The sequence below is a fragment of the Lissotriton vulgaris genome, chromosome 5 (assembly GCF_964263255.1).
Source record: "Lissotriton vulgaris chromosome 5, aLisVul1.2, whole genome shotgun sequence".
In the NCBI taxonomy this organism is placed as follows: Eukaryota; Metazoa; Chordata; class Amphibia; order Caudata; family Salamandridae; genus Lissotriton; species Lissotriton vulgaris.
The window spans coordinates 15,880,672-15,906,769 of NC_141693.1; the positions used below are offsets into that span (position 1 = coordinate 15,880,672).

A 26,098-nucleotide genomic window follows, 5' to 3' on the forward strand; every position below is an offset into this window, starting at 1 on the left:
ACATGCTCTCTTGTTTTTCTACCTGCTTGCCTGTTTCTGCTCTCTGCCTTCTTGTTTCTATCACCTGCTCTCTTGTTTTTCCACCTGCGTGCCTGTTTCTGCTGTCTTGCTTCTCTCACTTGAGCACTGGTCTCTCTCATCTGCTCTCTGGCTCTTTTGTTTTTCCACCTGCTTGCTTGTTTCTGCTCCCTGCTGTCTTGTTTCATCCGCCTGCTTGCTTGTTTCTGCTCTCGGCTGTCTTGTTTCTTCCACCTGCTTGCTTGTTTCTGCTCTCTGCTGTCTTGCTTCTCTCACTTGAGCACTGGTCTCTCTCATCTGCTCTCTGGCACTTTTGTTTTTCCACCTGCTTGCTTGTTTCTGCTCTCGGCTGTCTTGTCTTGTTTCTTCCACCTGCTTGCTTGTTTCTGCTCTCTGCTGTCTTGCTTCTCTCACTTGAGCACTGGTCTCTCTCATCTGCTCTCTGGCACTTTTGTTTTTCCACCTGCTTGCTTGTTTCTGCTCTCGGCTGTCTTGTCTTGTTTCTTCCACCTGCTTGCTTGTTTCTGCTCTCTGCTGTCTTGCTTCTCTCACTTGAGCACTGGTCTCTCTCATCTGCTCTCTGGCACTTTTGTTTTTCCACCTGCTTGCTTGTTTCTGCTCTCGGCTGTCTTGTCTTGTTTCTTCCACCTGCTTGCTTGTTTCTGCTCTCTGCTGTCTTGCTTCTCTCACTTGAGCACTGGTCTCTCTCATCTGCTCTCTGGCACTTTTGTTTTTCCACCTGCTTGCTTGTTTCTGCTCTCGGCTGTCTTGTCTTGTTTCTTCCACCTGCTTGCTTGTTTCTGCTCTCTGCTGTCTTGCTTCTCTCACTTGAGCACTGGTCTCTCTCATCTGCTCTCTGGCACTTTTGTTTTTCCACCTGCTTGCTTGTTTCTGCTTTCGGCTGTCTTGTCTTGTTTCTTCCACCTGCTTGCTTGTTTCTGCTCTCTGCTGTCTTGCTTCTCTCACTTGAGCACTGGTCTCTCTCATCTGCTCTCTGGCACTTTTGTTTTTCCACCTGCTTGCTTGTTTCTGCTCTCGGCTGTCTTGTCTTGTTTCTTCCACCTGCTTGCTTGTTTCTGCTCTCTGCTGTCTTGTTTCTCTCACTTGAGCACTGGTCTCTCTCATCTGCTCTCTGGCACTTTTGTTTTTCCACCTGCTTGCTCGTTTCTGCTCTCGGCTGTCTTGTTTCTTCCACCTGCTTGCTTGTTTCTGCTCTCTGCTGTCTTGCTTCTCTCACTTGCACCCTGCTCTTTCTCATCTGCTCTCAGGCTGTCTTGTTTCTCTCCTTTGCAGGCACCATACACTTTAACAAGGTGATCGAGATTAACCCCTACTTGCTGGGCACCATGTCTGGGAGCGCCGCCGACTGCCAGTTCTGGGAACGCGTGCTGGCCAAAGAATGCAGGTAAGGTTTGTGGCTATTCTGGGACCATGGACACCTCTGACCCCAAAACTGTTGGCTAATTTGGCCTATGACCTCTGACTTCCAGAACTAGTCTGTGATCTTTCGGATCCCTCAAGTGTAGCTTACAGTTTAATCATTCATAAAATGTCAAAAACCTTATTTGCAATAAAGACCCATGTACAGTTGCAGGATTCAGAAATGGAGAGCTACAAATGTACCAATAGAAGTGTCATTAATTCCATTTATTTAAATTAGAAATAGTAAAATTTTGGGGTTAAAAAAAGTCTAGATTTACCTCTTAGGGAAATTGACTCCAATTTACACCTTACCATAATCATAGCCGATAACTTTACAGCCAACCTTAGGCCAAACCTCACCTTTTACCCTAACCCTTACACAGTACATTAATCTAGCCTTAACCCGGTCTCTACCCCAAGCCTCACCCAACCCTGTTCCCACCTTAATTCTGATTCCCAGCCCTGCCCCAATCCAAGTTCCATCATTTACTTTACCTCTAACCCTCAGATGTAATACATAATTTAAGCTCGACTCTTACTCTGAGACTTACGTAAACCCTTTTAACTTTTATCTCTTTTTCTAAATGTTCAAAAAACAGGGAAAAAAATAAACATTAAAAAGATTATTTTATAAAGTAATTATAAGTGATGGCTCAGTTTTATATAATTATACTTTTTATCACTACGTTTTCACTATAGACCTCCACAACCTCTTACATTGTGGCCGCTAAACTGTTTTTACCCTTCCTTCCCATGCCCTTTGACCCCACAGAACTTCCCTATACTCCAAGAGCCCATGATCTCTGACCGTAATCAGTTCTCCACTGAAGCTTGTAGCCTGTAACTTCTGACTGCTCTGAGCTATGCAATATCTGTTTTATCCCATGATCCCTACCCTGCCGTCTGGTCTGAGAACCCTTCAAGCACAGCCCCTGACCACTCTGAACTGTCCAATACCTTCTCTAGCTCATGTCTTCAAGTCCTTCAGAACTAAGTTTGCTCCCAGAACTCTGAGCCCACTGAGTTGTCCAAAATAATTTCAAACCCATCATCTATGTTCCCACACAGCGATCCACCATCTTTTATTGTCCTGACCTCTGAACCCACAAGGAAGCCCGGTATATGGTCCAGCCCATTACCTCTGAACCTAGAGACAACCCCATATGATATTTAGCTAATGGAACTCCCATACTTCTTCACCCAATGACCTGTGACCCTACTGAGTTGTCCAATACGCCTTCCGCCCCTTGGCCTTTGACCCGATTGAGTTGTCCAGTATCATTTCCAGTTTTTTACTGCTGACCCCATTGGGTTTTCCAATGGATCTCCCAGTCCACGACTTCTGACCCTATTGAGTTACCCAATCTCTCTTCCAGCCCACGAGCTTGGACCCCATTGAGTTGTCAAATATTGTGTTTTGCCTTTAAACGCTGGTCAGAGAGAACTGCCAGGACGTTTTATTGACCATGACCCCAGGGTCCGAGCCCCTTCCAGTACCTCCTCAACCACAGATCTCTAGGCATGTAGATAAGTTCAGCACTCCTCATCCTATAACCTCTGACCCCACAGAGCTATCCAATAATGTTTGCACTCTGTACATTCTTCAGACCCTAGAACTCACGCTATACTGTCATTATCCTTACTCCTCAGAACGGTGAAATATCTACCATGATCCCTGATTCTAAAGACTTGAACAGCACTTTCTCCAGGCTGGTGCAGACAGCACAAGGTGCAGAAAGTCTTAGTGCAGCTGGAAAACATCACATTTTTGACTCAAGGGTAGATGACAGCCCAGAGAGTAAGCTGACGTTTCGACCAAAGTGGAATAGAGTTGCAGGCTTCTTCAGGACAGCGCCGTCTGTCTAGTGACCTGAATGTAGCAAAATGCTCTCCGATCTTGAGTAAAAAAATAGCCAACCCCGTACAAACCTGGGTCGCCCTGCACAATAGATACAGTGTATCTGAAATCGCTCCACCGCGGGATGCGCACGCAAATGTTGCCTTACTCTTGAGCTGTCATTTACCCTTGCGACAAAACTATGATGTTTTCAAGTTGACTTTGAATAAGCTTTGGTGTAGAGTGTCCCAAGACCCTGAGTTTGTATATGAATATAAATGTTGATTATATCAGGCACTGAGTGCCTCATGCACCTTGTGCCATCTGCACTAGACTGTAACATCTACCATGTTGTGTTGCTGTTCTGCCAATCCACCCTCACCGGTTGTTCCCCTCTTGTCTCAGGCTGTACCGACTGCGGAACAAGGAGAGGATCTCGGTCTCCGCCGCGTCCAAACTGCTGTCCAACATGATGGTTGAATACCGCGGCATGGGGCTGTCTATAGGCAGCATGATCTGCGGCTGGGACCAAAAGGTGAGTGGAGGGGACAGCCCCACCGTGAGAGGGACAAGGACACTCCAGGCAGAGACCCTATGAGGAGGGGGGGCTTCTGGCAAGGAACTGGACAGTGGACTGAAGGCCTGTGAAGAAACTTAACAATAACAGCCAGTCAAGTTTTATTTCTGTTGAATGTCTTAGAATCTGGCATTACATACAGCACCTAAAGGAAGTATGAGGGCCCGATTCACAAAGGCAAAGTTAGACCAAAAGTCGAACTTTACTACTTTTCGGTATTCACAAAGGTAAGTTAGACCTAGAGTCTTAACTTAGTCCAACATTGTAACCTAACTACTTTTCGGTATTCACATAGGTAAGTTAGACCTAGAGTCTTAACGTGGACCAAACGTCTAACTTTGCTACATTTGTGTATTCACAAAGGTAAGTTACTACTAGTAATTTTAATACTGGTAAACTTACTGGTAGTAAAGTTACTTGTATTATAGTTCCTACTAGTAGAATTACTAATATTAAAGTTCCTAATAGCAACGTAACTTTCTGAATGCCGAAAATCTGTAAATTTCGACTTAAGTTTACTACTTAAATCTAAGTTTAATACTTTTTAGCTTTTACAAATGTAAGTTACTACTAATAACATTACTACTAGTAAACTTAGTACTACTACTAGTAAAGTTCCTACTTGTAAAGTTACTAGTTGTAACTTACCTTTGTGAATACTGAAAAGTAGTAAACTTAGACTTTTGGTCTAACTCTTGGGTCTGCAGTCTTCCATGATGGGCTTTGGGACGGATCCCGAGCTATGGGACAGACACACCAGGCAACAGAAGGGAATGTGTCAAATTCCTTCTTTCACCTCTCCTTTGTAAGCAGAATCATGGCCCGCGATATTTGCAAGGTTGTACTGCCCAATGACGCCCACTTTGCATCTCATTAGAGATGCAAAGTGAGGCGTTGGGAAAAAGGGTGCTAACGTGATTATGCATGTTTGCACCCTCTTGTAAATAGGGCAATAGTTTTATCTCAGCTTTTTTGGCTTTTTACGCCAAAAAGCAGAGATAAAGTCCTTGTAAATATGCCCCTTCATTGGTTATCAGTAACAGAAAGTAAGGTTTAAGTGTCTGTGGTCAGTCTTCAGATCACACAACAGACCTGGTCCAGTCTACCTTCAGCAGCTGACTCTGCAGGTCAGACCTCATCAGACCATGAGGTCAAGCGGAGCAAATGTAGTGATGCAAACAAGGTTCACTCAGAAAACTCAGGGAGGGAGAGCGCGTCACGTCGAGGATGCACAACTCTGGAGCTCTCTCCGTCCAGAACTGGGGAATGTAGGACGCCTTTTCCAAGGCAAAGCTTAGAACAGGGTCCTTTGTAGCCATCCCTGATATCAACCCTCGCATGAGGGATTGACCCCTCGAGCAATGCAGCCCAACCTAACTCAGTGCTCAAAACTGAAGACATTTGGATTCAGGCAGAAACCCATAAGAAAGAGGCCTATCATTAGAGGTGAAAAGTGGCCTCTTGACCGACAGGCTCTATCCATAGCAAACAAATAATAAAGGAACACATATGATGCATCTTGCATTTGTTCTAGTTTCTTGCCATCTCTACTTCTAAAGAGAGGCAACTGAGTGGGTTTGAGTCCAAGTTTCTGAGAATCTGTCAAGGTAATCCAGTGCCAGAGTTCCCTTTCTGAGTCAGGACTTACCGCGCCCTCTTGACAGGCACCGATGGCTCAGAGGGCTGAAGGGTCCTAGTGATACTGAGAGACCAGACGGTGGTGTCTGGAGCACCGATAAACGGGATTATCCCCTATAATTATTCCAGGGATGCGGTTGGGTCATTCTGGGCAGGGATGGATTTAGGGCTCCGCCTTTAATCACTCCTCGCCAGCCAACTCTTCATGTTCTAGACTTGTGACTTCCACTGTCTCACCAGCTGGAAATGAGTCATTGGAGGTTAGGATTAGAGCCAAACTGGACCTCCATACAGTGATGCATTGAGAACCATTGGGGATGCAGGGATAGACCAGTAGGTAGTCCCTGGCCACTGGAACAGGAAGACCACAATCGGCCACCCAGAGAGCTGGGGTGAAGAGAAGAAACCTCAGGGTCCCTCTTGAGCTGGTAGCGGCTGTGCCATGCTCACACACAGCCAGAGGTATCACCGGCGGGTCGCGGCTATGCAGAGTTTCAGCAGTGTTAGCCCTGGATAGCTACCTGTATGGCTTCTATGGTCTTGGTTGCACAAAGGACTCTGGGATAGGGCTGACCACTCTTAGACAAGGTGCTCGGTGCAAGCTGTCTGCACCATGAAAATATAGGATGCGTAAAACCTGTTTTTGTGAAAATATACCAGCCCCACACCTCTGCTATACAAAAATACTGTATTTGTAAAGGAACAATGGTCCCTACAGTGAAACCATTTGACTCAAGTAACTAGAATGAATGTAGTAATGACACAATGCGTTAATATGTAAAATATAAAGATATCATGTATATTAACAGTCATAGCACCAAAAGGAACAGACATGCTAATGTGCTCAGGCAAACAAACGTGACAAACATAGAAAATAATTTGTGTCACTATTCAAATTACCAAAGGACACCCCTGTCAATTTAAATAAGCAAAAAAGGGTCGAAAAAGCAACATCAACGACGTTTCGATCCTTTCCAATTGTAAAGATCATCATCAGGACACTTTAGAATGAGTGCCTCAGATACTGCGCTGCTTTGATCCATTCCCAGGGCTGTCCTAGGACTGACACCCATCTCTCTTACTTGTATGATTGATTCCAGGCTCCCTCAACCAAGTTCCATCCTCGAACTGACGCCCGTCTCTCTTCCTTCCTAGGGCCCCGGGCTCCCACAGTTATGTTCTATCCTCGCACTGACATCCATCTCTCTTCCTTCCTAGGGCCCCGGGCTCCCATACTCAGGTTCCATCCTCGCACTGACACCCGTCTCTCTTCCTTCTTAGGGCCCCGGGCTCCCACACTCAGCTCTATCCTGGCACTGACACCCGTCTCTCTTCCGTCCTAGGGCCCCGGGCTCCCACACTCAGCTCTATCCTGGCACTGACACCCGTCTCTCTTCCGTCCTAGGGCCCCGGGCTCCCACACTCAGGTTCCATCCTCGCACTGACACCCGTCTCTCTTCCTTCCTAGGGCCCTGGGCTCCCACAGTTATGTTCTATCCTGGCACTGACACCCGTCTCTCTTCCTTCGTAGGGCCCCGGGCTCCCACACTCTGGTTCTATCCTCGCACTGACACCCGTCTCTCTTCCTTCCTAGGTCCCCGGGCTCACACACTCAGGTTCCATCCTCGCACTGACACCCGTCTCTCTTCCTTCCTAGGGCCCTGGGCTCCCACAGTTATGTTCTATCCTGGCTCTGACACCCGTCTCTCTTCCTTCCTAGGGCCCCGGGCTCCCACACTCAGCTCTATCCTGGCACTGACACCCGTCTCTCTTCCTTCCTAGGGCCCCGGGCTCCCACACTCAGGTTCCATCCTGGCACTGACACCCGTCTCTCTTCCTTCCTAGGGCCCCGGGCTCCCACACTCAGGTTCCATCCTCGCACTGACACCCGTCTCTCTTCCTTCCTAGGGCCCCGGGCTCCAACACTCAGCTCTATCCTCGCACTGACACCCGTCTCTCTTCCTTCCTAGGGCCCTGGGCTCCCACAGTTATGTTCTATCCTGGCACTGACACCCGTCTCTCATCCTTCGTAGGGCCCCGGGCTCCCACACTCTGGTTCTATCCTCGCACTGACACCCGTCTCTCTTCCTTCCTAGGTCCCCGGGCTCACACACTCAGGTTCCATTCTCGCACTGACACCCGTCTCTCTTCCTTCCTAGGGCCCTGGGCTCCCACAGTTATGTTCTATCCTGGCTCTGACACCCGTCTCTCTTCCTTCCTAGGGCCCAGGGCTCCCACACTCAGCTCTATCCTGGCACTGACACCCGTCTCTCTTCCTTCCTAGGCCCAGGGCTCCCACACTCAGGTTCTATCCTCGCACTGACACCCGTCTCTCTTCCTTCCTAGGTCCCCGGGCTCCCACACTCATGCTCTATCCTGGCACTGACCCCCGTCTCTCTTCCTTCCTAGGGCCCCGGGCTCCCACACTCAGGTCTATCCTGGCACTGACACCCGTCTCTCTTCCGTCCTAGGGCCCCGGGCTCCCACAGTTATGTTCTATCCTCGCACTGACATCCATCTCTCTTCCGTCCTAGGGCCCCGGGCTCCCACAGTTATGTTCTATCCTCGCACTGACACCCGTCTCTCTTCCTTCCTAGGGCCCCGGGCTCCCACACTCAGGTTCCATCCTGGCACTGACACCCGTCTCTCTTCCTTCCTAGGGCCCCGGGCTCCCACACTCAGCTCTATCCTGGCACTGACACCCGTCTCTCTTCCGTCCTAGGGCCCCGGGCTCCCACAGTTATGTTCTATCCTCGCACTGACACCCATCTCTCTTCCTTCCTAGGGCCCCAGGGCTCCCACACTCTGGTTCTATCCTCGCGCTGACACCCGTCTCTCTTTCTTCCTATGGCCCCGGGCTCCCACACTCAGGTTCTATCCTGGCACTGACGTCCGTCTCTCTTCCTTCCTAGGGCCCCGGGCTCCCACACTGAGGTTCTATCCTGGCACTGACGTCCGTCTCTCTTCCTTCCTAGGGCCCCGGGCTCCCACACTCAGGTTCAATCCTGGCACTGACACCCCTCTCTCTTCCTTCCTATGGCCCGGGCTCCCACACTCAGGTTCCATCCTCGCACTGACACCCATCTCTCTTCCTTCCTAGGGCCCAGGACTCCCACACTCAGCTCTATCCTGGCACTGACACCCGTCTCTCTTCCTTCCTAGGGCCCCAGGCTCACACACTCAGGTTCCATCCTCGCACTGACACCCGTCTCTCTTCCTTCCTAGGGCCCCGGGCTCCCACACTCAGCTCTATCCTCGCACTGACACCCGTCTCTCTTCCTTCCTAGGGCCCCAGGCTCACACACTCAGGTTCCATCCTCGCACTGACACCCGTCTCTCTTCCTTCCTAGGGCCCTGGGCTCCCACAGTTATGTTCTATCCTGGCACTGACACCCGTCTCTCTTCCTTCGTAGGGCCCCGGGCTCCCACACTCTGGTCTATCCTCGCACTGACACCCGTCTCTCTTCCTTCCTAGGTCCCCGGGCTCACACACTCAGGTTCCATCCTCGCACTGACACCCGTCTCTCTTCCTTCCTAGGGCCCCGGGCTCCCACACTCAGCTCTATCCTCGCACTGACACCCGTCTCTCTTCCTTCCTAGGGCCCCGGGCTCACACACTCAGGTTCCATCCTCGCACTGACACCCGTCTCTCTTCCTTCCTAGGGCCCTGGACTCCCACAGTTATGTTCTATCCTGGCTCTGACACCCGTCTCTCTTCCTTCCTAGGGCCCCGGGCTCCCACACTCAGCTCTATCCTGGCACTGACACCCATCTCTCTTCCTTCCTAGGCCCCGGGCTCCCACACTCAGGTTCTATCCTCGCACTGACGCCCATCTCTCTTCCTTCCTAGGGCCCCGGGCTCCCATACTCAGGTTCTATCCTGGCACTGACACCCGTCTCTCTTCCTTTCCCGGGCCCAGGCTCCAACACTCAGGTTCTGTCCTGCACTGACACCCGTTTCGCTTTCTTCCTAGGGCCCCAGGCTCTGACACTCTGGTTCTATCCTGGCACTGACACCCGCCTCTCTTCCTTTCTAGGGCCCGGGCTCCCACACTCAGGTTCAATCCTGGCACTGACACCCGTCTCTCTTCCTTCTTAGGGCCCCGGGCTCAAACACTCTGGTTCTATCCTGGCACTGACACCCGTCTCTCTTCCTTCCTAGAGCCCTGGGCTCCCACACTCAGGTTCAATCCTGGCACTGACACCCGTCTCTCTTCCTTCTTAGGGCCCCGGGCTCCCACACTCATGTTCTATCCTGGCACTGACACCCGTCTCTCTTCCTTCCTTGGGCCCCGGGCTCCCACACTCAGGTTCCATCCTGGCACTCACACCCATCTCTCTTCCTTCCTAGGGCCCCGGGCTCCCAGACTGAGGTTCCATCCTGGCACTGACACCCGTCTCTCTTCCTTCCTAGGGCCCCGGGCTCACACACTCAGCTCTATCCTGGCACTGACACCCGTCTCTCATCCTTCCTAGGGCCCCGGGCTCCCACACTCATGTTCTATCCTCGCACTGACACCTGTCTCTCTTCCTTCCTAGTGCCCCGGGCTCCCACACTCAGGTTCTATCCTGCACTGACACCCGTCTCTCTTCCTTCCTAGGGCCCCGGGCTCCCACAGTTATGTTCTATCCTCGCACTGACACCCGTCTCTCTTCCTTCCTAGGGCCCCGGGCTCCCACACTCAGGTTCTATCCTGGCACTGACACCCGTTTTGCTTCCGTCCTAGGGCCCTGGGCTCCCACAGTTATGTTCTATCCTCGCACTGACACCCGTCTCTCTTCCTTCCTAGGGCCCCGGGCTCCCACACTTAGGTTCTATCCTGCACTGACACCCGTCTCTCTTCCGTCCTAGGGCCCTGGGCTCCCACAGTTATGTTCTATCCTCACACTGACACCCGTCTCTCTTTCTTCCTAGGGCCCCGGGCTCCCACACTCTGGTTCTATCCTGGCACTGACTCTTGTCTCTCTTCCTTCCTAGGGCCCCGGGCTCCCACACTCAGGTTCTATCCTGGCACTGACACGCGTCTCTCTTCCTTCCTAGGGCCCCGGGCTCACACACTCAGGTTCTATCCTGGCACTGACACGCGTCTCTCTTCCTTCCTAGGGCCCCGGGCTCACACACTCAGGTTCTATCCTGGCACTGACACGCGTTTCTCTTCCTTCCTAGGGCCCCGGGCTCACACACTCAGGTTCTATCCTGCACTGACACCCGTCTCTCTTCCTTCCTAGGGCCCCAGGCTCCCACACTCAGCTCTATCCGGGCACAGACACCCATCTCTCTTCCTTCCTAGGGCCCCGGGCTCCCATACTCAGGTTCCATCCTGGCACTGACACCCGTCTCTCTTCCTTCCTAGGGCCCCGGGCTCCCATACTCAGGTTCCATCCTGGCACTGACACCCGTCTCTCTTCCTTCCTAGGGCCCCGGGCTCCCACACTCAGATCTATCCTGGCACTGACGTCCATCTCTCTTCCTTCCTAGGGCCCCGGGCTCCCACACTGAGGTTCCATCCTGGCACTGACACCCGTCTCTCTTCCTTCCTAGGGCCCCGGGCTCCCACACTCAGGTTCCATCCTGGCACTGACACCCATCTCTCTTCCTTCCTAGGGCCTCGGGCTCCCACACTCAGCTCTATCCTGGCATTGACACCCGTCTCTCTTCCTTCCTAGGGCCCCGGGCTCCCACACTCATGTTCTATCCTCGCACTGACACCCGTCTCTCTTCCTTCCTAGGGCCCGGGCTCCCACACTCTCGTTCTATCCTGGCACTGACACCCGTCTCTCTTCCTTCCTAGGGCCCCGGGCTCCCACACTCTGGTTCTATCCTGGCACTGACACCCGTCTCTCTTCCTTCCTAGGGCCCCGGGCTCCCACACTCAGGTTCCATCCTGGCACTGACACCCGTCTCTCTTCCTTCCTAGGGCCCCGGGCTCCCACACTCAGTTTCCATCCTGGCACTGACACCCGTCTCTCTTCCTTCCTAGGGCCCCGGGCTCCCACACTCAGGTTCCATCCTGGCACTGACACCCGTCTCTCTTCCTTCATAGGGCCCCGGGGTCCCACAATCTGGTTCTATCCTGGCACTGACACTCATCTCTCTTCCTTCCTAGGGCCCCAGGCTCCCACACTCAGGTTCTGTCCTGCACTGACACCCGTCTCTCTTCCTTCCTAGGGCCCCGGGCTCCCACAATCTGGTTCTATCCTGGCACTGACACTCATCTCTCTTCCTTCCTAGGGCCCCAGGCTCCCACACTCAGGTTCTGTCCTGCACTAACACCCGTCTCTCTTCCTTCTTAGGGCCCCGGGGTCCCACACTCAGCTCTATCCTGGCACTGACACCCGTCTCTCTTTCTTCCTAGGGCCCCGGGCTCCCACACTCTGGTTCTATCCTCGCACTGACACCCGTCTCTCTTCCTTCCTAGGGCCCCGGGCTCCCACACTCAGGTTCCATCCTGGCACTGACACCCATCTCTCTTCCTTCCTAGGGCCTCGGGCTCCCACACTCAGCTCTATCCTGGCATTGACACCCGTCTCTCTTCCTTCCTAGGGCCCCGGGCTCCCACACTCATGTTCTATCCTCGCACTGACACCCGTCTCTCTTCCTTCCTAGGGCCCGGGCTCCCACACTCTCGTTCTATCCTGGCACTGACACCCGTCTCTCTTCCTTCCTAGGGCCCCGGGCTCCCACACTCTGGTTCTATCCTGGCACTGACACCCGTCTCTCTTCCTTCCTAGGGCCCCGGGCTCCCACACTCAGGTTCCATCCTGGCACTGACACCCGTCTCTCTTCCTTCCTAGGGCCCCGGGCTCCCACACTCAGTTTCCATCCTGGCACTGACACCCGTCTCTCTTCCTTCCTAGGGCCCCGGGCTCCCACACTCAGGTTCCATCCTGGCACTGACACCCGTCTCTCTTCCTTCATAGGGCCCCGGGGTCCCACAATCTGGTTCTATCCTGGCACTGACACTCATCTCTCTTCCTTCCTAGGGCCCCAGGCTCCCACACTCAGGTTCTGTCCTGCACTGACACCCGTCTCTCTTCCTTCCTAGGGCCCCGGGCTCCCACAATCTGGTTCTATCCTGGCACTGACACTCATCTCTCTTCCTTCCTAGGGCCCCAGGCTCCCACACTCAGGTTCTGTCCTGCACTAACACCCGTCTCTCTTCCTTCTTAGGGCCCCGGGGTCCCACACTCAGCTCTATCCTGGCACTGACACCCGTCTCTCTTTCTTCCTAGGGCCCCGGGCTCCCACACTCTGGTTCTATCCTCGCACTGACACCCGTCTCTCTTCCTTCCTAGGGCCCCGGGCTCACACACTCAGCTCTATCCTCGCACTGACACCCGTCTCTCTTCCTTCCTAGGGCCCCGGGCTCCCACACTCAGTTCTATCCTGGCACTGACGTCCATCTCTCTTCCTTCCTAGGGCCCCGGGCTCCCACACTCAGTTCTATCCTGGCACTGACGTCCATCTCTCTTTCTTCCTAGGGCCCTGGGCTCCCACACTGAGGTTCCATCCTGGCACTGACACCCGTCTCTCTTCCTTCCTAGGGCCCCGGGCTCCCATACTCAGGTTCCATCCTGGCACTGACACCCGTCTCTCTTCCTTCCTAGGGCCCCGGGCTCCCACACGCAGCTCTATCCTGGCACTGACACCCGTCTCTCTTCCTTCCTAGGGCCCCGGGCTCCCACAATCTGGTTCTATCCTGGCACTGACACTCATCTCTCTTCCTTCCTAGGGCCCCAGGCTCCCACACTCAGGTTCTGTCCTGCACTAACACCCGTCTCTCTTCCTTCTTAGGGCCCCGGGGTCCCACACTCAGCTCTATCCTGGCACTGACACCCGTCTCTCTTTCTTCCTAGGGCCCCGGGCTCCCACACTCTGGTTCTATCCTCGCACTGACACCCGTCTCTCTTCCTTCCTAGGGCCCCGGGCTCACACACTCAGCTCTATCCTCGCACTGACACCCGTCTCTCTTCCTTCCTAGGGCCCCGGGCTCCCACACTCAGTTCTATCCTGGCACTGACGTCCATCTCTCTTCCTTCCTAGGGCCCCGGGCTCCCACACTCAGTTCTATCCTGGCACTGACGTCCATCTCTCTTTCTTCCTAGGGCCCTGGGCTCCCACACTGAGGTTCCATCCTGGCACTGACACCCGTCTCTCTTCCTTCCTAGGGCCCCGGGCTCCCATACTCAGGTTCCATCCTGGCACTGACACCCGTCTCTCTTCCTTCCTAGGGCCCCGGGCTCCCACACGCAGCTCTATCCTGGCACTGACACCCGTCTCTCTTCCTTCCTAGGGCCCCGGGCTCCCACAATCTGGTTCTATCCTGGCACTGACACCCGTCTCTCTTCCTTCCTAGGGCCCCGGGCTCCCACAATCTGGTACTATCCTCGCACTGACACCCGTCTCTCTTCCTTCCTAGGGCCCCGGGCTCACACACTCTGGTTCTATCCTGGCACTGATACCCGTCTCTCTTCCTTCGTAGGGCCCCGGGCTCCCACACGCAGCTCTATCCTGGCACTGACACCCGTCTCTCTTCCTTCCTAGGGCCCCAGGCTCCCACACTCTGGTTCTATCCTGGCACTGACTCTTGTCTCTCTTCCTTCCTAGGGCCCCGGGCTCACACACTCAGCTCTATCCTGGCACTGACACCCGTCTCTCTTCCTTCTTAGGGCCCCGGGCTCCCACAGTTATGTTCTATCCTCGCACTGACACCCATCTCTCTTCCTTCCTTGGGCCCCGGGCTCCCACACTCAGGTTCCATCCTGGCACTGACACCCGTCTCTCTTCCTTCCTAGGGCCCCGGGCTCCCACACTCAGGTTCTATCCTGCACTGACACCCGTCTCTCTTCCTTCCGAGGGCCCGGGCTCCCACAGTTATGTTCTATCCTCGCACTGACACCCGTCTCTCTTCCTTCCTAGGACCCTGGGCTCACACACTCAGCTCTATCCTGGCACTGACACCCGTCTCTCTTTCTTCCTAGGGCCCCAGGGCTCCCACACTCAGGTTCCATCCTGGCACTGACACCCGTCTCTCTTCCTTCCTAGGGCCCCAGGCTCACACACTCAGCTCTATCCTGGCACTGACACCTGTCTCTCTTCCTTCCTAGGGCTCCGGGCTCCCACACTCTGGTTCCATCCTGGCACTGACACTTGTTTCTCTTCCTTCCTAGGGCTCCGGGCTCCCACAATCTGGTTCTATCCTGGCACTGACACCCGTCTCTCTTCCTTCTTAGGGCCCCGGGCTCGAACAATCTGGTTCTATCCTGGCACTGACACCCGTCTCTCTTTCTTCCTAGGGCCCCAGGCTCCCACACTCAGGTTCTGTCCTGCACTGACACCCGTCTCTCTTCCTTCTTAGGGCCCCGGGCTCCCACACTCTGGTTCTATCCTGGCACTGACACCCGTCTCTCTTCCTTCCTAGGGCCCCGGGCTCCCATACTCAGGTTCCATCCTGGCACTGACACCCGTCTCTCTTCCTTCCTAGGGCCCCGGGCTCCCACACGCAGCTCTATCCTGGCACTGACACCCGTCTCTCTTCCTTCCTAGGGCCCCGGGCTCCCACAATCTGGTTCTATCCTCGCACTGACACCCGTCTCTCTTCCTTCCTAGGGCCCCGGGCTCCCACACTCAGGTTCAATCCTGGCACTGACACCCATCTCTCTTCCTTCCTAGGGCCCCGGGCTCCCACACTCTGGTTCTATCCTCGCACTGACAGCCGTCTCTCTTCCTTTCTAGGGCCCCGGGCTCCCACACTTCTATCCTCGCACTGACACCCATCTCTCTTCCTTCCTAGGGCCCTGGGCTCACACACTCAGCTCTATCCTGGCACTGACACCCGTCTCTCTTCCTTCCTAGGGCCCCGGGCTCCCACACTCCGGTTCTATCCTCGCACTGACACCCATCTCTCTTCCTTCCTAGGGCCCCGGGCTCCCACACTCAGGTTCTATCCTGGCACTAACACCTGTCTCTCTTCCTTCCTAGGGCCCCGGGCTCCCTCACTCAGGTTCCATCCTGGCACTGACACCTGTCTCTCTTCCTTCCTAGTGCCCCGGGCTCCCACACTCAGGTTCTATCCTGCACTGACACCTGTCTCTCTTCCGTCCTAGGGCCCCGGGCTCCCTCACTCAGGTTCCATCCTGGCACTGACACCCGTCTCTCTTTCTTCCTAGGGCCCCAGGGCTCCCACACTCAGGTTCTATCCTGGCACTGACACCTGTCTCTCTTCCTTCCTAGGGCCCCGGGCTCCCACACTCAGGTTCTATCCTGGCACTGACACCTGTCTCTCTTCCTTCCTAGGGCCCCGGGCTCCCACAATCTGGTTCTATCCTGGCACTGACACCCGTCTCTCTTCCTTCTTAGAGCCCAAGGCTCCCACACTCTGGTTCTATCCTGGCACTGACACCCGTCTCTCTTCCTTCTTAGGGCCCCGGGCTCGAACAATCTGGTTCTATCCTGGCACTGACACCCGTCTCTCTTTCTTCCTAGGGCCCCGGGCTCCCACACTCTGGTTCCATCCTGGCACTGACGCCCGTCTCTCTTCCTTCCTAGGGCCCCAGGCTCCCACACTCAGGTTCTGTCCTGCACTGACACCTGTCTCTCTTCCTTCTTAGGGCCCCGGGCTCCCACACTCCGGTTCTATCCTGGCACTGACACCCGTTTCTCTTTTTTCCTAGGGCCCCAGGCTCACACACTCAGCTCTATCCTGGCACTGACACCCGTCTCTCTTCCTTCCTAGGGCCCCGGGCTCCCACACGCAGCTCTATCCTGGCACTGACACCCGTCTCTCTTCCTTCCTAGGGCCCCGGGCTCCCACAATCTGGTTCTATCCTCGCACTGACACCCGTCTCTCTTCCTTCCTAGGGCCCCGGGCTCCCACACTCAGGTTCAATCCTGGCACTGACACCCATCTCTCTTCCTTCCTAGGGCCCCGGGCTCACACACTCAGCTCTATCCTGGCACTGACACCCGTCTCTCTTCCTTCCTAGGGCCCCGGGCTCCCACACTCTGGTTCTATCCTCGCACTGACAGCCGTCTCTCTTCCTTTCTAGGGCCCCGGGCTCCCACACTTCTATCCTCGCACTGACACCCATCTCTCTTCCTTCCTAGGGCCCCGGGCTCACACACTCAGCTCTATCCTGGCACTGACACCCATCTCTCTTCCTTCCTAGGGCCCCGGGCTCCCACACTCCGGTTCTATCCTCGCACTGACACCCATCTCTCTTCCTTCCTAGGGCCCCGGGCTCCCACACTCAGGTTCTATCCTGGCACTGACACCTGTCTCTCTTCCTTCCTAGGGCCCCGGGCTCCCTCACTCAGGTTCCATCCTGGCACTGACACCTGTCTCTCTTCCTTCCTAGGGCCCCGGGCTCCCTCACTCAGGTTCCATCCTGGCACTGACACCCGTCTCTCTTTCTTCCTAGGGCCCCGGGCTCCCACACTCAGGTTCTATCCTGGCACTGACACCTGTCTCTCTTCCTTCCTAGGGCCCCGGGCTCCCTCACTCAGGTTCTATCCTGGCACTGACACCTGTCTCTCTTCCTTCCTAGGGCCCCGGGCTCCCTCACTCAGGTTCCATCCTGGCACTGACACCTGTCTCTCTTCCTTCCTAGTGCCCCGGGCTCCCACACTCAGGTTCTATCCTGCACTGACACCTGTCTCTCTTCCTTCCTAGTGCCCCGGGCTCCCACACTCAGGTTCCATCCTCGCACTGACACCCGTCTCTCTTCCTTCCTAGTGCCCCGGGCTCCCACACTCAGGTTCCATCCTCGCACTGACACCCGTCACTCTTTCTTCCTAGGGTCCTGGGCTCCCACACTCTGGTTCTATCATGGCACTGACGCCAGTCTCTCTTCCTTCCTAGGGCCCCGGGCTCCCACACTCTGGTTCTATCATGGCACTGACGCCAGTCTCTCTTCCTTCCTAGGGCCCCGGGCTCCCACACTCAGGTTCCATCCTCGCACTGACACCCGTCTGTCTTCCTTCCTAGGGCCCCGGGCTCCCACCCTCTGGTTCTATCCTGGCACTGACACCCGTCACTCTTTCTTCCTAGGGTCCTGGGCTCCCACACTCAGTTTCTATCCTGGCACTGACACCCGTCTCTCTTCCTTCCAGGGCCCCGGGCTCCCACCCTCTGGTTCTATCCTGGCACTGACACCCGTCACTCTTTCTTCCTAGGGTCCTGGGCTCCCACACTCAGTTTCTATCCTGGCACTGACACCCGTCTCTCTTCCTTCCTAGGGCCCAGGGCTCCCACACTCAGCTTTATCCTGGCACTGACGCCCGTCTCTCTACCTTCCAGGGCCCCGGGCTCCCACACTCTGGTTCTATCCTGGCACTGACACCCGTCTCTCTTCCTTCCTAGGGCCCCGGGCTCCCACAGTTATGTTCTATCCTCGCACTGACACCCATCTCTCTTCCTTCCTAGGGCCCCAGGCTCCCACACTCAGCTCTATCCGGGCACAAACACCCATCTCTCTTCCTTCCTAGGGCCCCGGGCTCCCATACTCAGGTTCCATCCTGGCACTGACACCCGTCTCTCTTCCTTCCTAGGGCCCCGGGCTCCCACACTCAGGTTCCATCCTGGCACTGACACCCGTCTCTCTTCCTTCCTAGGGCCCCGGGCTCCCACACTCAGATCTATCCTGGCACTGACGTCCATCTCTCTTCCTTCCTAGGGCCCCGGGCTCCCACACTGAGGTTCCATCCTGGCACTGACACCCGTCTCTCTTCCTTCCTAGGGCCCCGGGCTCCCACACTCAGGTTCCATCCTGGCACTTACACCCGTCTCTCTTCCTTCCTAGGGCCCCGGGCTCCCACACTGAGGTTCCATCCTGGCACTGACACCCATCTCTCTTCCTTCCGAGGGCCTCGGCTCCCACACTCAGCTCTATCCTGGCACTGACACCCGTCTCTCTTCCTTCCTAGGGCCCCGGGCTCCCACACTCATGTTCTATCCTCGCACTGACACCCGTCTCTCTTCCTTCTTAGGGCTTCCACACTCTGGTTCTATCCTCGCACTGACACCCGTCTCTCTTCCTTCCTAGGGCCCCGGGCTCCCACACTCTGGTTCTATCCTGGCACTGACACCCGTCTCTCTTCCTTCCTAGGGCCCCGGGCTCCCACACTCAGGTTCCATCCTGGCACTGACACCCGTCTCTCTTCCTTCCTAGGGCCCCGGGCTCCCACACTCAGGTTCCATCCTGGCACTGACACCCGTCTCTCTTCCTTCTTAGGGCCCCGGGCTCCCACACTCAGCTCTATCCTGGCACTGACACCCGTCTCTCTTCCTTCCTAGGGCCTCGGGGTCCCACACTCTGGTTCTATCCTGGCACTGACACCCGTCTCTCTTCCTTCCTAGGGCCCCGGGCTCCCACACTCAGGTTCTATCCTCGCACTGACACTTGGCTCTCTTCCTTCCTAGGGCCCCGGGCTCCCACACTCAGGTTCTGTCCTGCACTAACACCCGTCTCTCTTCCTTCTTAGGGCCCCGGGCTCCCACACTCTGGTTCTATCCTGGCACTGACACCCGTCTCTCTTCCTTCCTAGGGCCCCAGGCTCCCACACTCAGGTTCTATCCTGCACTGACACCCGTCTCTCTTCCTTCCTAGGGCCCCGGGCTCCCACACTCAGGTTCTATCCTGGCACTGACGCCCGTCTCTCTTCCTTCCTAGGGCCCCAGGCTCCCACACTCAGGTTCTATCCTGCACTGACACCCGTCTCTCTTCCTTCCTAGGGCCCCGGGCTCCCACACTCAGGTTCTATCCTGGCACTGACACCCGTCTCTCTTCCTTCCTAGGGCCCCAGGCTCCCACACTCAGGTTCTATCCTGCACTGACACCCATCTCTCTTCCTTCCTAGGGCCCCGGGCTCCCACACTCTGGTTCTATCCTGGCACTGACACCCGTCTCTCTTCCTTCCTAGGGCCCCGGGCTCACACACTCAGCTCTATCCTGGCACTGACGCCCGTCTCTCTTCCTTCCTAGGGCCCCAGGCTCCCACACTCAGGTTCTATCCTGCACTGACACCCGTCTCTCTTCCTTCCTAGGGCCCCGGGCTCCCACACTCAGGTTCTATCCTGGCACTGACACCCGTCTCTCTTCCTTCCTAGGGCCCCAGGCTCCCACACTCAGGTTCTATCCTGCACTGACACCCGTCTCTCTTCCTTCCTAGGGCCCCGGGCTCCCACACTCTGGTTCTATCCTGGCACTGACACCCGTCTCTCTTCCTTCTTAGGGCCCCGGGCTCCCACACTCAGGTTCTATCCTCGCACTGACACCCATCTCTCTTTCTTCCTAGAGCCCCAGGCTCACACACTCAGCTCTATCCTGGCACTGACGCCCGTCTCTCTTCCATCCTAGGGCCCCGGGCTCCCACACTCTGGTTCTATCCTGGCACTGACACCCGTCTCGCTTTCTTCCTAGGGCCCCGGGCTCCCACACTCAGGTTCCATCCTCGCACTGACACCTGTCTCTCTTCCTTCCTAGGGCTCCGGGCTCCCACACTCTGGTTCTATCCTGGCACTGACACCCGTCTCTCTTCCTTCCTAGGGCCCCGGGCTCCCACACTGAGGTTCTATCCTGGCACTGACACCCGTCTCTCTTCCTTCCTAGGGCCCCGGGCTCCCACACTCAGGTTCTATCCTGGCACTGACACCCGTCTCTCTTCCGTCCTAGGGCCCCAGGCTCCCACACTCAGGTTCTATCCTGGCACTGACACCCGTCTCTCTTCCGTCCTAGGGCCCCGGGCTCCCACACTCAGGTTCTATCCTGCACTCACACCCATCTCTCTTCCTTCCTAGGGCCCCGGGCTCCCACACTCTGGTTCTATCCTGGCACTGACACCCGTCTCTCTTCCTTCCTAGGGCCCCGGGCTCCCACACTCAGGTTCCATCCTCGCACTGACACCAGTCTCTCTTCCTTCCTAGGGCCCCGGGCTAACACACTCAGGTTCCATCCTGGCACTGACACCCGTCTCTCTTCCTTCTTAGGGCCCCGGGTTCCCACAATCTGGTTCTATCCTGGCACTGACACCCGTCTCTCTTCCTTCCTAGGGCCTCGGGGTCCCACACTTTGGTTCTATCCTGGCACTGACACCCGTCTCTCTTCCTTCCGAGGGCCCCGGGCTCCCACACTCAGGTTCTATCCTGGCACTGACGCCCGTCTCTCTTCCTTCTTAGGGCCCCGGGCTCCCACACTCAGGTTCTATCCTCGCACTGACACCCGTCTCTCTTCCTTCCTAGGGCCCCGGGCTCCCACACTCAGGTTCTATCCTCGCACTGACACCCGTCTCTCTTCCTTCCTAGGGCCCGGGCTCCCACACTCAGGTTCTATCCTCGCACTGACACTTGGCTCTCTTCCTTCCTAGGGCCCCGGGCTCCCACACTCAGGTTCTATCCTCGCACTGACACTTGTCTCTCTTCCTTCCTAGGGCCCCGGGCTCCCACACTCAGGTTCTATCCTCGCACTGACACTTGGCTCTCTTCCTTCCTAGGGCCCCGGGCTCCCACACTCAGGTTCTATCCTCGCACTGGCGCCCGTCTCTCTTCCTTCTTAGGGCCCCGGGCTCCCACACTCAGGTTCTATCCTCGCACTGTCACCCGTCTCTCTTCCTTCCTAGGGCCCGGGCTCCCACACTCAGCTCTATCCTGGCACTGACGTCCATCTCTCTTCCTTCCTAGGGCCCCGGGCTCCCACACTCATGTTCTATCCTGGCACTGACACCCATCTCTCTTCCTTCCTAGGGCCCCGGGCTCCCACACTCAGGTTCTATCCTCGCACTGTCACCCGTCTCTCTTCCTTCCTAGGGCCCGGGCTCCCACACTCAGCTCTATCCTCGCACTGACACCCGTCTCTCTTCCTTCTTAGGGCCCCGGGCTCCCACACTCATGTTCTATCCTGGCACTGACACCCATCTCTCTTCCTTCCTAGGGCCCCGGGCTCCCACACTCTGGTTCTATCCTGGCACTGACTCTTGTCTCTCTTCCTTCTTAGGGCCCCGGGCTCCCACACTCATGTTCTATCCTGGCACTGACACCCGTCTCTCTTTCTTCCTAGGGCCCCAGGCTCCCACACTCATGTTCTATCCTGGCACTGACACCCGTCTCTCTTCCTTCCTATGGCCCCGGGCTCCCACACTCAGGTTCCATCCTGGCACTGACACCCGTCTCTCTTCCTTCTTAGGGCCCCGGGCTCCCACACTCATGTTCTATCCTGGCACTGACACCCGTCTCTCTTTCTTCCTAGGGCCTCGGGCTCCCACACTGAGGTTCTATCCTGGCACTGACACCCATCTCTCTTCCTTCCTAGGGCCCCAGGCTCCCACACTCAGCTCTATCCGGGCACAGACACCCATCTCTCTTCCTTCCTAGGGCCCCGGGCTCCCACACTCATGTTCTATCCTGGCATTGAAACTTGTCTCTCTGCCTTCCTAGGGCCCCGGGCTCCCACAATGAGGTTCTATCCTGGCACTGACACCCTTCTCTCTTCCTTCCTAGGGCCCGGGCTCCCACACTCTGGTTCTATCCTGGCACTGACACCCGTCTCTCTTCCTTTCTAGGGCCCGGCCTCCCACACTCAGGTTCTATCCTGGCACTGACACCCGTCTCTCTTCCTTTCTAGGGCCCAGCCTCCCACACTCAGGTTCTATCCTGCCACTGACACCCATCTCTCTTCCTTCCTAGGGCCCCGGGCTCCCACACTCAGGTTCTATCCTGGCACTGACACGCATCTCTCTTCCTTCCTAGGGCCCCGGGCTCCCACACTCAGGTTCTATCCTGGCACTGACACGCATCTCTCTTCCTTTCTAGGGCCCCGGGCTCACACACTCAGCTCTATCCTGGCACTGACACCCGTCTCTCTTCTTTCCTAGGGCCCCGGGCTCCCACACTCTGGTTCTATCCTCGCACTGACACTTGTCTCTCTTCCTTCTTAGGGCCCCAGGCTCCCACACTCAGCTCTATCCTGGCACTGACGCCCATCTCTCTTCCTTCCTAGGGCCCGGGCTCCCACACTCAGGTTCCATCCTGGCACTGACACTTGTCTCTCTTCCTTCCTAAGGCCCCGGGCTCCCACACTCAGGTTCTATCCTCGCACTGACACCTGTCTCTCTTCCTTCCTAGGGCCCCGGGCTCCCACACTCAGGTTCTATCCTGCACTGACACCCGTCTCTCTTCCGTCCTAGGGCCCTGGGCTCCCACAGTTATGTTCTATCCTGGCACTGACACCCGTCTGTCTTCCTTCCTAGGGCCCCGGGCTCCCACCCTCTGGTTCTATCCTGGCACTGACACCCGTCACTCTTTCTTCCTAGGGTCCTGGGCTCCCACACTCAGTTTCTATCCTGGCACTGACACCCGTCTCTCTTCCTTCCAGGGCCCCGGGCTCCCACCCTCTGGTTCTATCCTGGCACTGACTCTTGTCTCTCTTCCTTCCTAGGGCCCCGGGCTCCCACGCTGTGTTTCTATCCTGGCACTGACACCCGTCTCTCTTCCTTCTTAGGGCCCCGGGCTCCCACACTCAGGTTCTATCCTAGCATTGACACCCGTCTCTCTTCCTTCCTAGGGCCCCGGGCTCCCACACTCTGGTTCTATCCTGGCACTGACGCCCGTCTCTCTTCCTTCCTAGGGCCCCGGGCTCCCACACTCATGCTCTATCCTGGCACTGACCCCCATCTCTCTTCCTTCCTAGGGCCCCGGGCTCCCACACTCAGGTTCTATCCTGGCACTGACACCCATCTCTCTTCCGTCCTAGGGCCCTGGGCTCCCACACTCAGCTCTATCCGGGCACTGACACCCGTCTCTCTTCCTTCCTAGGGCCCCGGGCTCCCTCACCCAGGTTCTATCCTGGCACTGACACCCATCTCTCTTCCTTCCTAGGGCCCCGGGCTCCCTCACTCAGGTTCTATCCTGGCACTGACACCCGTCTCTCTTCCTTCCTAGGGCCCCGGGCTCCCTCACTCAGGTTCTATCCTGGCACTGACACCCATCTCTCTTCCTTCCTAGGGCCCCGGGCTCCCTCACTCAGGTTCTATCCTGGCACTGACACCCGTCTCTCTTCCTTCCTAGGGCCCCGGGCTCACACACTCAGCTCTATCCTGGCACTGACACCCGTCTCTCTTCCTTCCTAGGGCCCCGGGCTCCCTCACTCAGGTTCTATCCTGCACTGACACCCGTCTCTCTTCCTTCCTAGGGCCCCGGGTTCACACACTCAGCTCTATCCTGGCACTGACACCCATCTCTCTTCCTTCCTAGGGCCCCGGGCTCCCACAATGAGGTTCTATCCTGTCACTGACACCCGTCTCTCTTCCTTCCTAGGGCCCCGGGCTCCCACACTCTGGTTCTATCCTGGCACTGACACCCGTCTCTCTTCCTTCCCAGGGCCCCGGGCTCCCACACTCATGTTCTATCCTCGCACTGACACTAATCTCTCTTCCTTCCTAGGGCCCCTGGGCTCCCACACTCTGGTTCTATCCTGGCACTGACACCCGTCTCTCTTCCTTCCTAGGGCCCCGGGCTCCCACAGTTATGTTCTATCCTCGCACTGACACCCATCTCTCTTCCTTCCTAGGGCCCCAGGCTCCCACACTCAGCTCTATCCGGGCACAGACACCCATCTCTCTTCCTTCCTAGGGCCCCGGGCTCCCATACTCAGGTTCCATCCTGGCACTGACACCCGTCTCTCTTCCTTCCTAGGGCCCCGGGCTCCCACAATGCGGTTCTATCCTGTCACTGACACCCGTCTCTCTTCCTTCCTAGGGCCCCGGGCTCCCACACTCAGGTTCCATCCTGGCACTGACACCCGTCTCTCTTCCTTCCTAGGGCCCCGGGCTCCCACACTCAGATCTATCCTGGCACTGACGTCCATCTCTCTTCCTTCCTAGGGCCCCGGGCTCCCACACTGAGGTTCCATCCTGGCACTGACACCCGTCTCTCTTCCTTCCTAGGGCCCCGGGCTCCCACACTCAGGTTCCATCCTGGCACTTACACCCGTCTCTCTTCCTTCCTAGGGCCCCGGGCTCCCACACTGAGGTTCCATCCTGGCACTGACACCCATCTCTCTTCCTTCCTAGGGCCTCGGGCTCCCACACTCAGCTCTATCCTGGCACTGACACCCGTCTCTCTTCCTTCCTAGGGCCCCGGGCTCCCACACTCATGTTCTATCCTCGCACTGAAACCCATCTCTCTTCCTTCCTAGGGCCCGGGCTCCCACACTCTCGTTCTATCCTGGCACTGACACCCGTCTCTCTTCCTTCCTAGGGCCCCGGGCTCCCACACTCATGTTCTATCCTCGCACTGAAACCCGTCTCTCTTCCTTCCTAGGGCCCGGGCTCCCACACTCTGGTTCTATCCTCGCACTGACACCCGTCTCTCTTCCTTCCTAGGGCCCCGGGCTCCCACACTCTGGTTCTATCCTGGCACTGACACCCGTCTCTCTTCCTTCTTAGGGCCCCGGGCTCCCACACTCCTGTTCTATCCTCGCACTGACACCCATCTCTCTTCCTTCCTAGGGCCCCGGGCTCCCACACTCTGGTTCTATCCTGGCACTGACACCCGTCTCTCTTCCTTCCTAGGGCCCCGGGCTCCCACACTCAGGTTCCATCCTGGCACTGACACCCGTCTCTCTTCCTTCCTAGGGCCCCGGGCTCCCACACTCGGGTTCTATCCTGGCACTGTCACCCGTCTCTCTTTCTTCCTAGGGCCCCAGGCTCACACACTCAGCTCTATCCTGGCACTGACACCTGTCTCTCTTCCTTCCTAGGGCCCCGGGCTCCCACACTGAGGTTCTATCCTGGCACTGACACCCGTCTCTCTTCCTTCTTAGGGCCCCGGGCTCCCACACTCAGCTCTATCCTGGCACTGACGCCCGTCTCTCTTCCTTCTTAGGGCCCCAGGCTCCCACACTGAGGTTCTATCCTGGCACTGACACCCGTCTCGCTTTCTTCCTAGGGCCCCGGGCTCCCACACTCTGGTTCTATCCTCGCACTGACACCCGTCTCTCTTCCTTCCTAGGGCCCCGGGCTCACACACTCAGCTCTATCCTCGCACTGACACCCGTCTCTCTTCCTTCCTAGGGCCCCGGGCTCCCACACTCAGCTCTATCCTCGCACTGACACCCGTCTCTCTTCCTTCCTAGGGCCCCGGGCTCACACACTCAGCTCTATCCTCGCACTGACACCCGTCTCTCTTCCTTCCTAGGGCCCCGGGCTCACACACTCAGCTCTATCCTCGCACTGACACCCGTCTCTCTTCCTTCCTAGGGCCCCGGGCTCCCACACTCAGTTCTATCCTGGCACTGACGTCCATCTCTCTCCCTTCCTAGGGCCCTGGGCTCCCACACTGAGGTTCCATCCTGGCACTGACACCCGTCTCTCTTCCTTCCTAGGGCCCCGGGCTCCCATACTCAGGTTCCATCCTGGCACTGACACCCGTCTCTCTTCCTTCCTAGGGCCCCGGGCTCCCGCACTGTGGTTCTATCCTGCCACTGACACCCGTCTCTCTTCCTTCCTAGGGCGCCGGGCTCCCACAATCTGGTTCTATCCTCGCACTGACACCCTTCTCTCTTCCTTCCTAGGGCCCCGGGCTCCCACACTCAGGTTCCATCCTGGCACTGAC

The 26,098-nt window shown here is 56.6% G+C and overlaps 1 protein-coding gene across 1 annotated transcript in view; it reads left to right on the plus strand.

Annotated features, from left to right (window-relative positions):
* LOC147710004 (proteasome subunit beta type-8-like) overlaps nt 1-26,098 on the plus strand; it is an 84,179-nt gene that overhangs the window by 27,560 nt on the left and 30,521 nt on the right. Inside the window, exons 3-4 of the mRNA XM_086920679.1 lie at nt 1,312-1,423; nt 3,683-3,812. Of these exons, the coding sequence (XP_086776805.1) occupies nt 1,312-1,423; nt 3,683-3,812 (242 nt within the window). The remainder of the gene's footprint in view (nt 1-1,311; nt 1,424-3,682; nt 3,813-26,098) is intronic.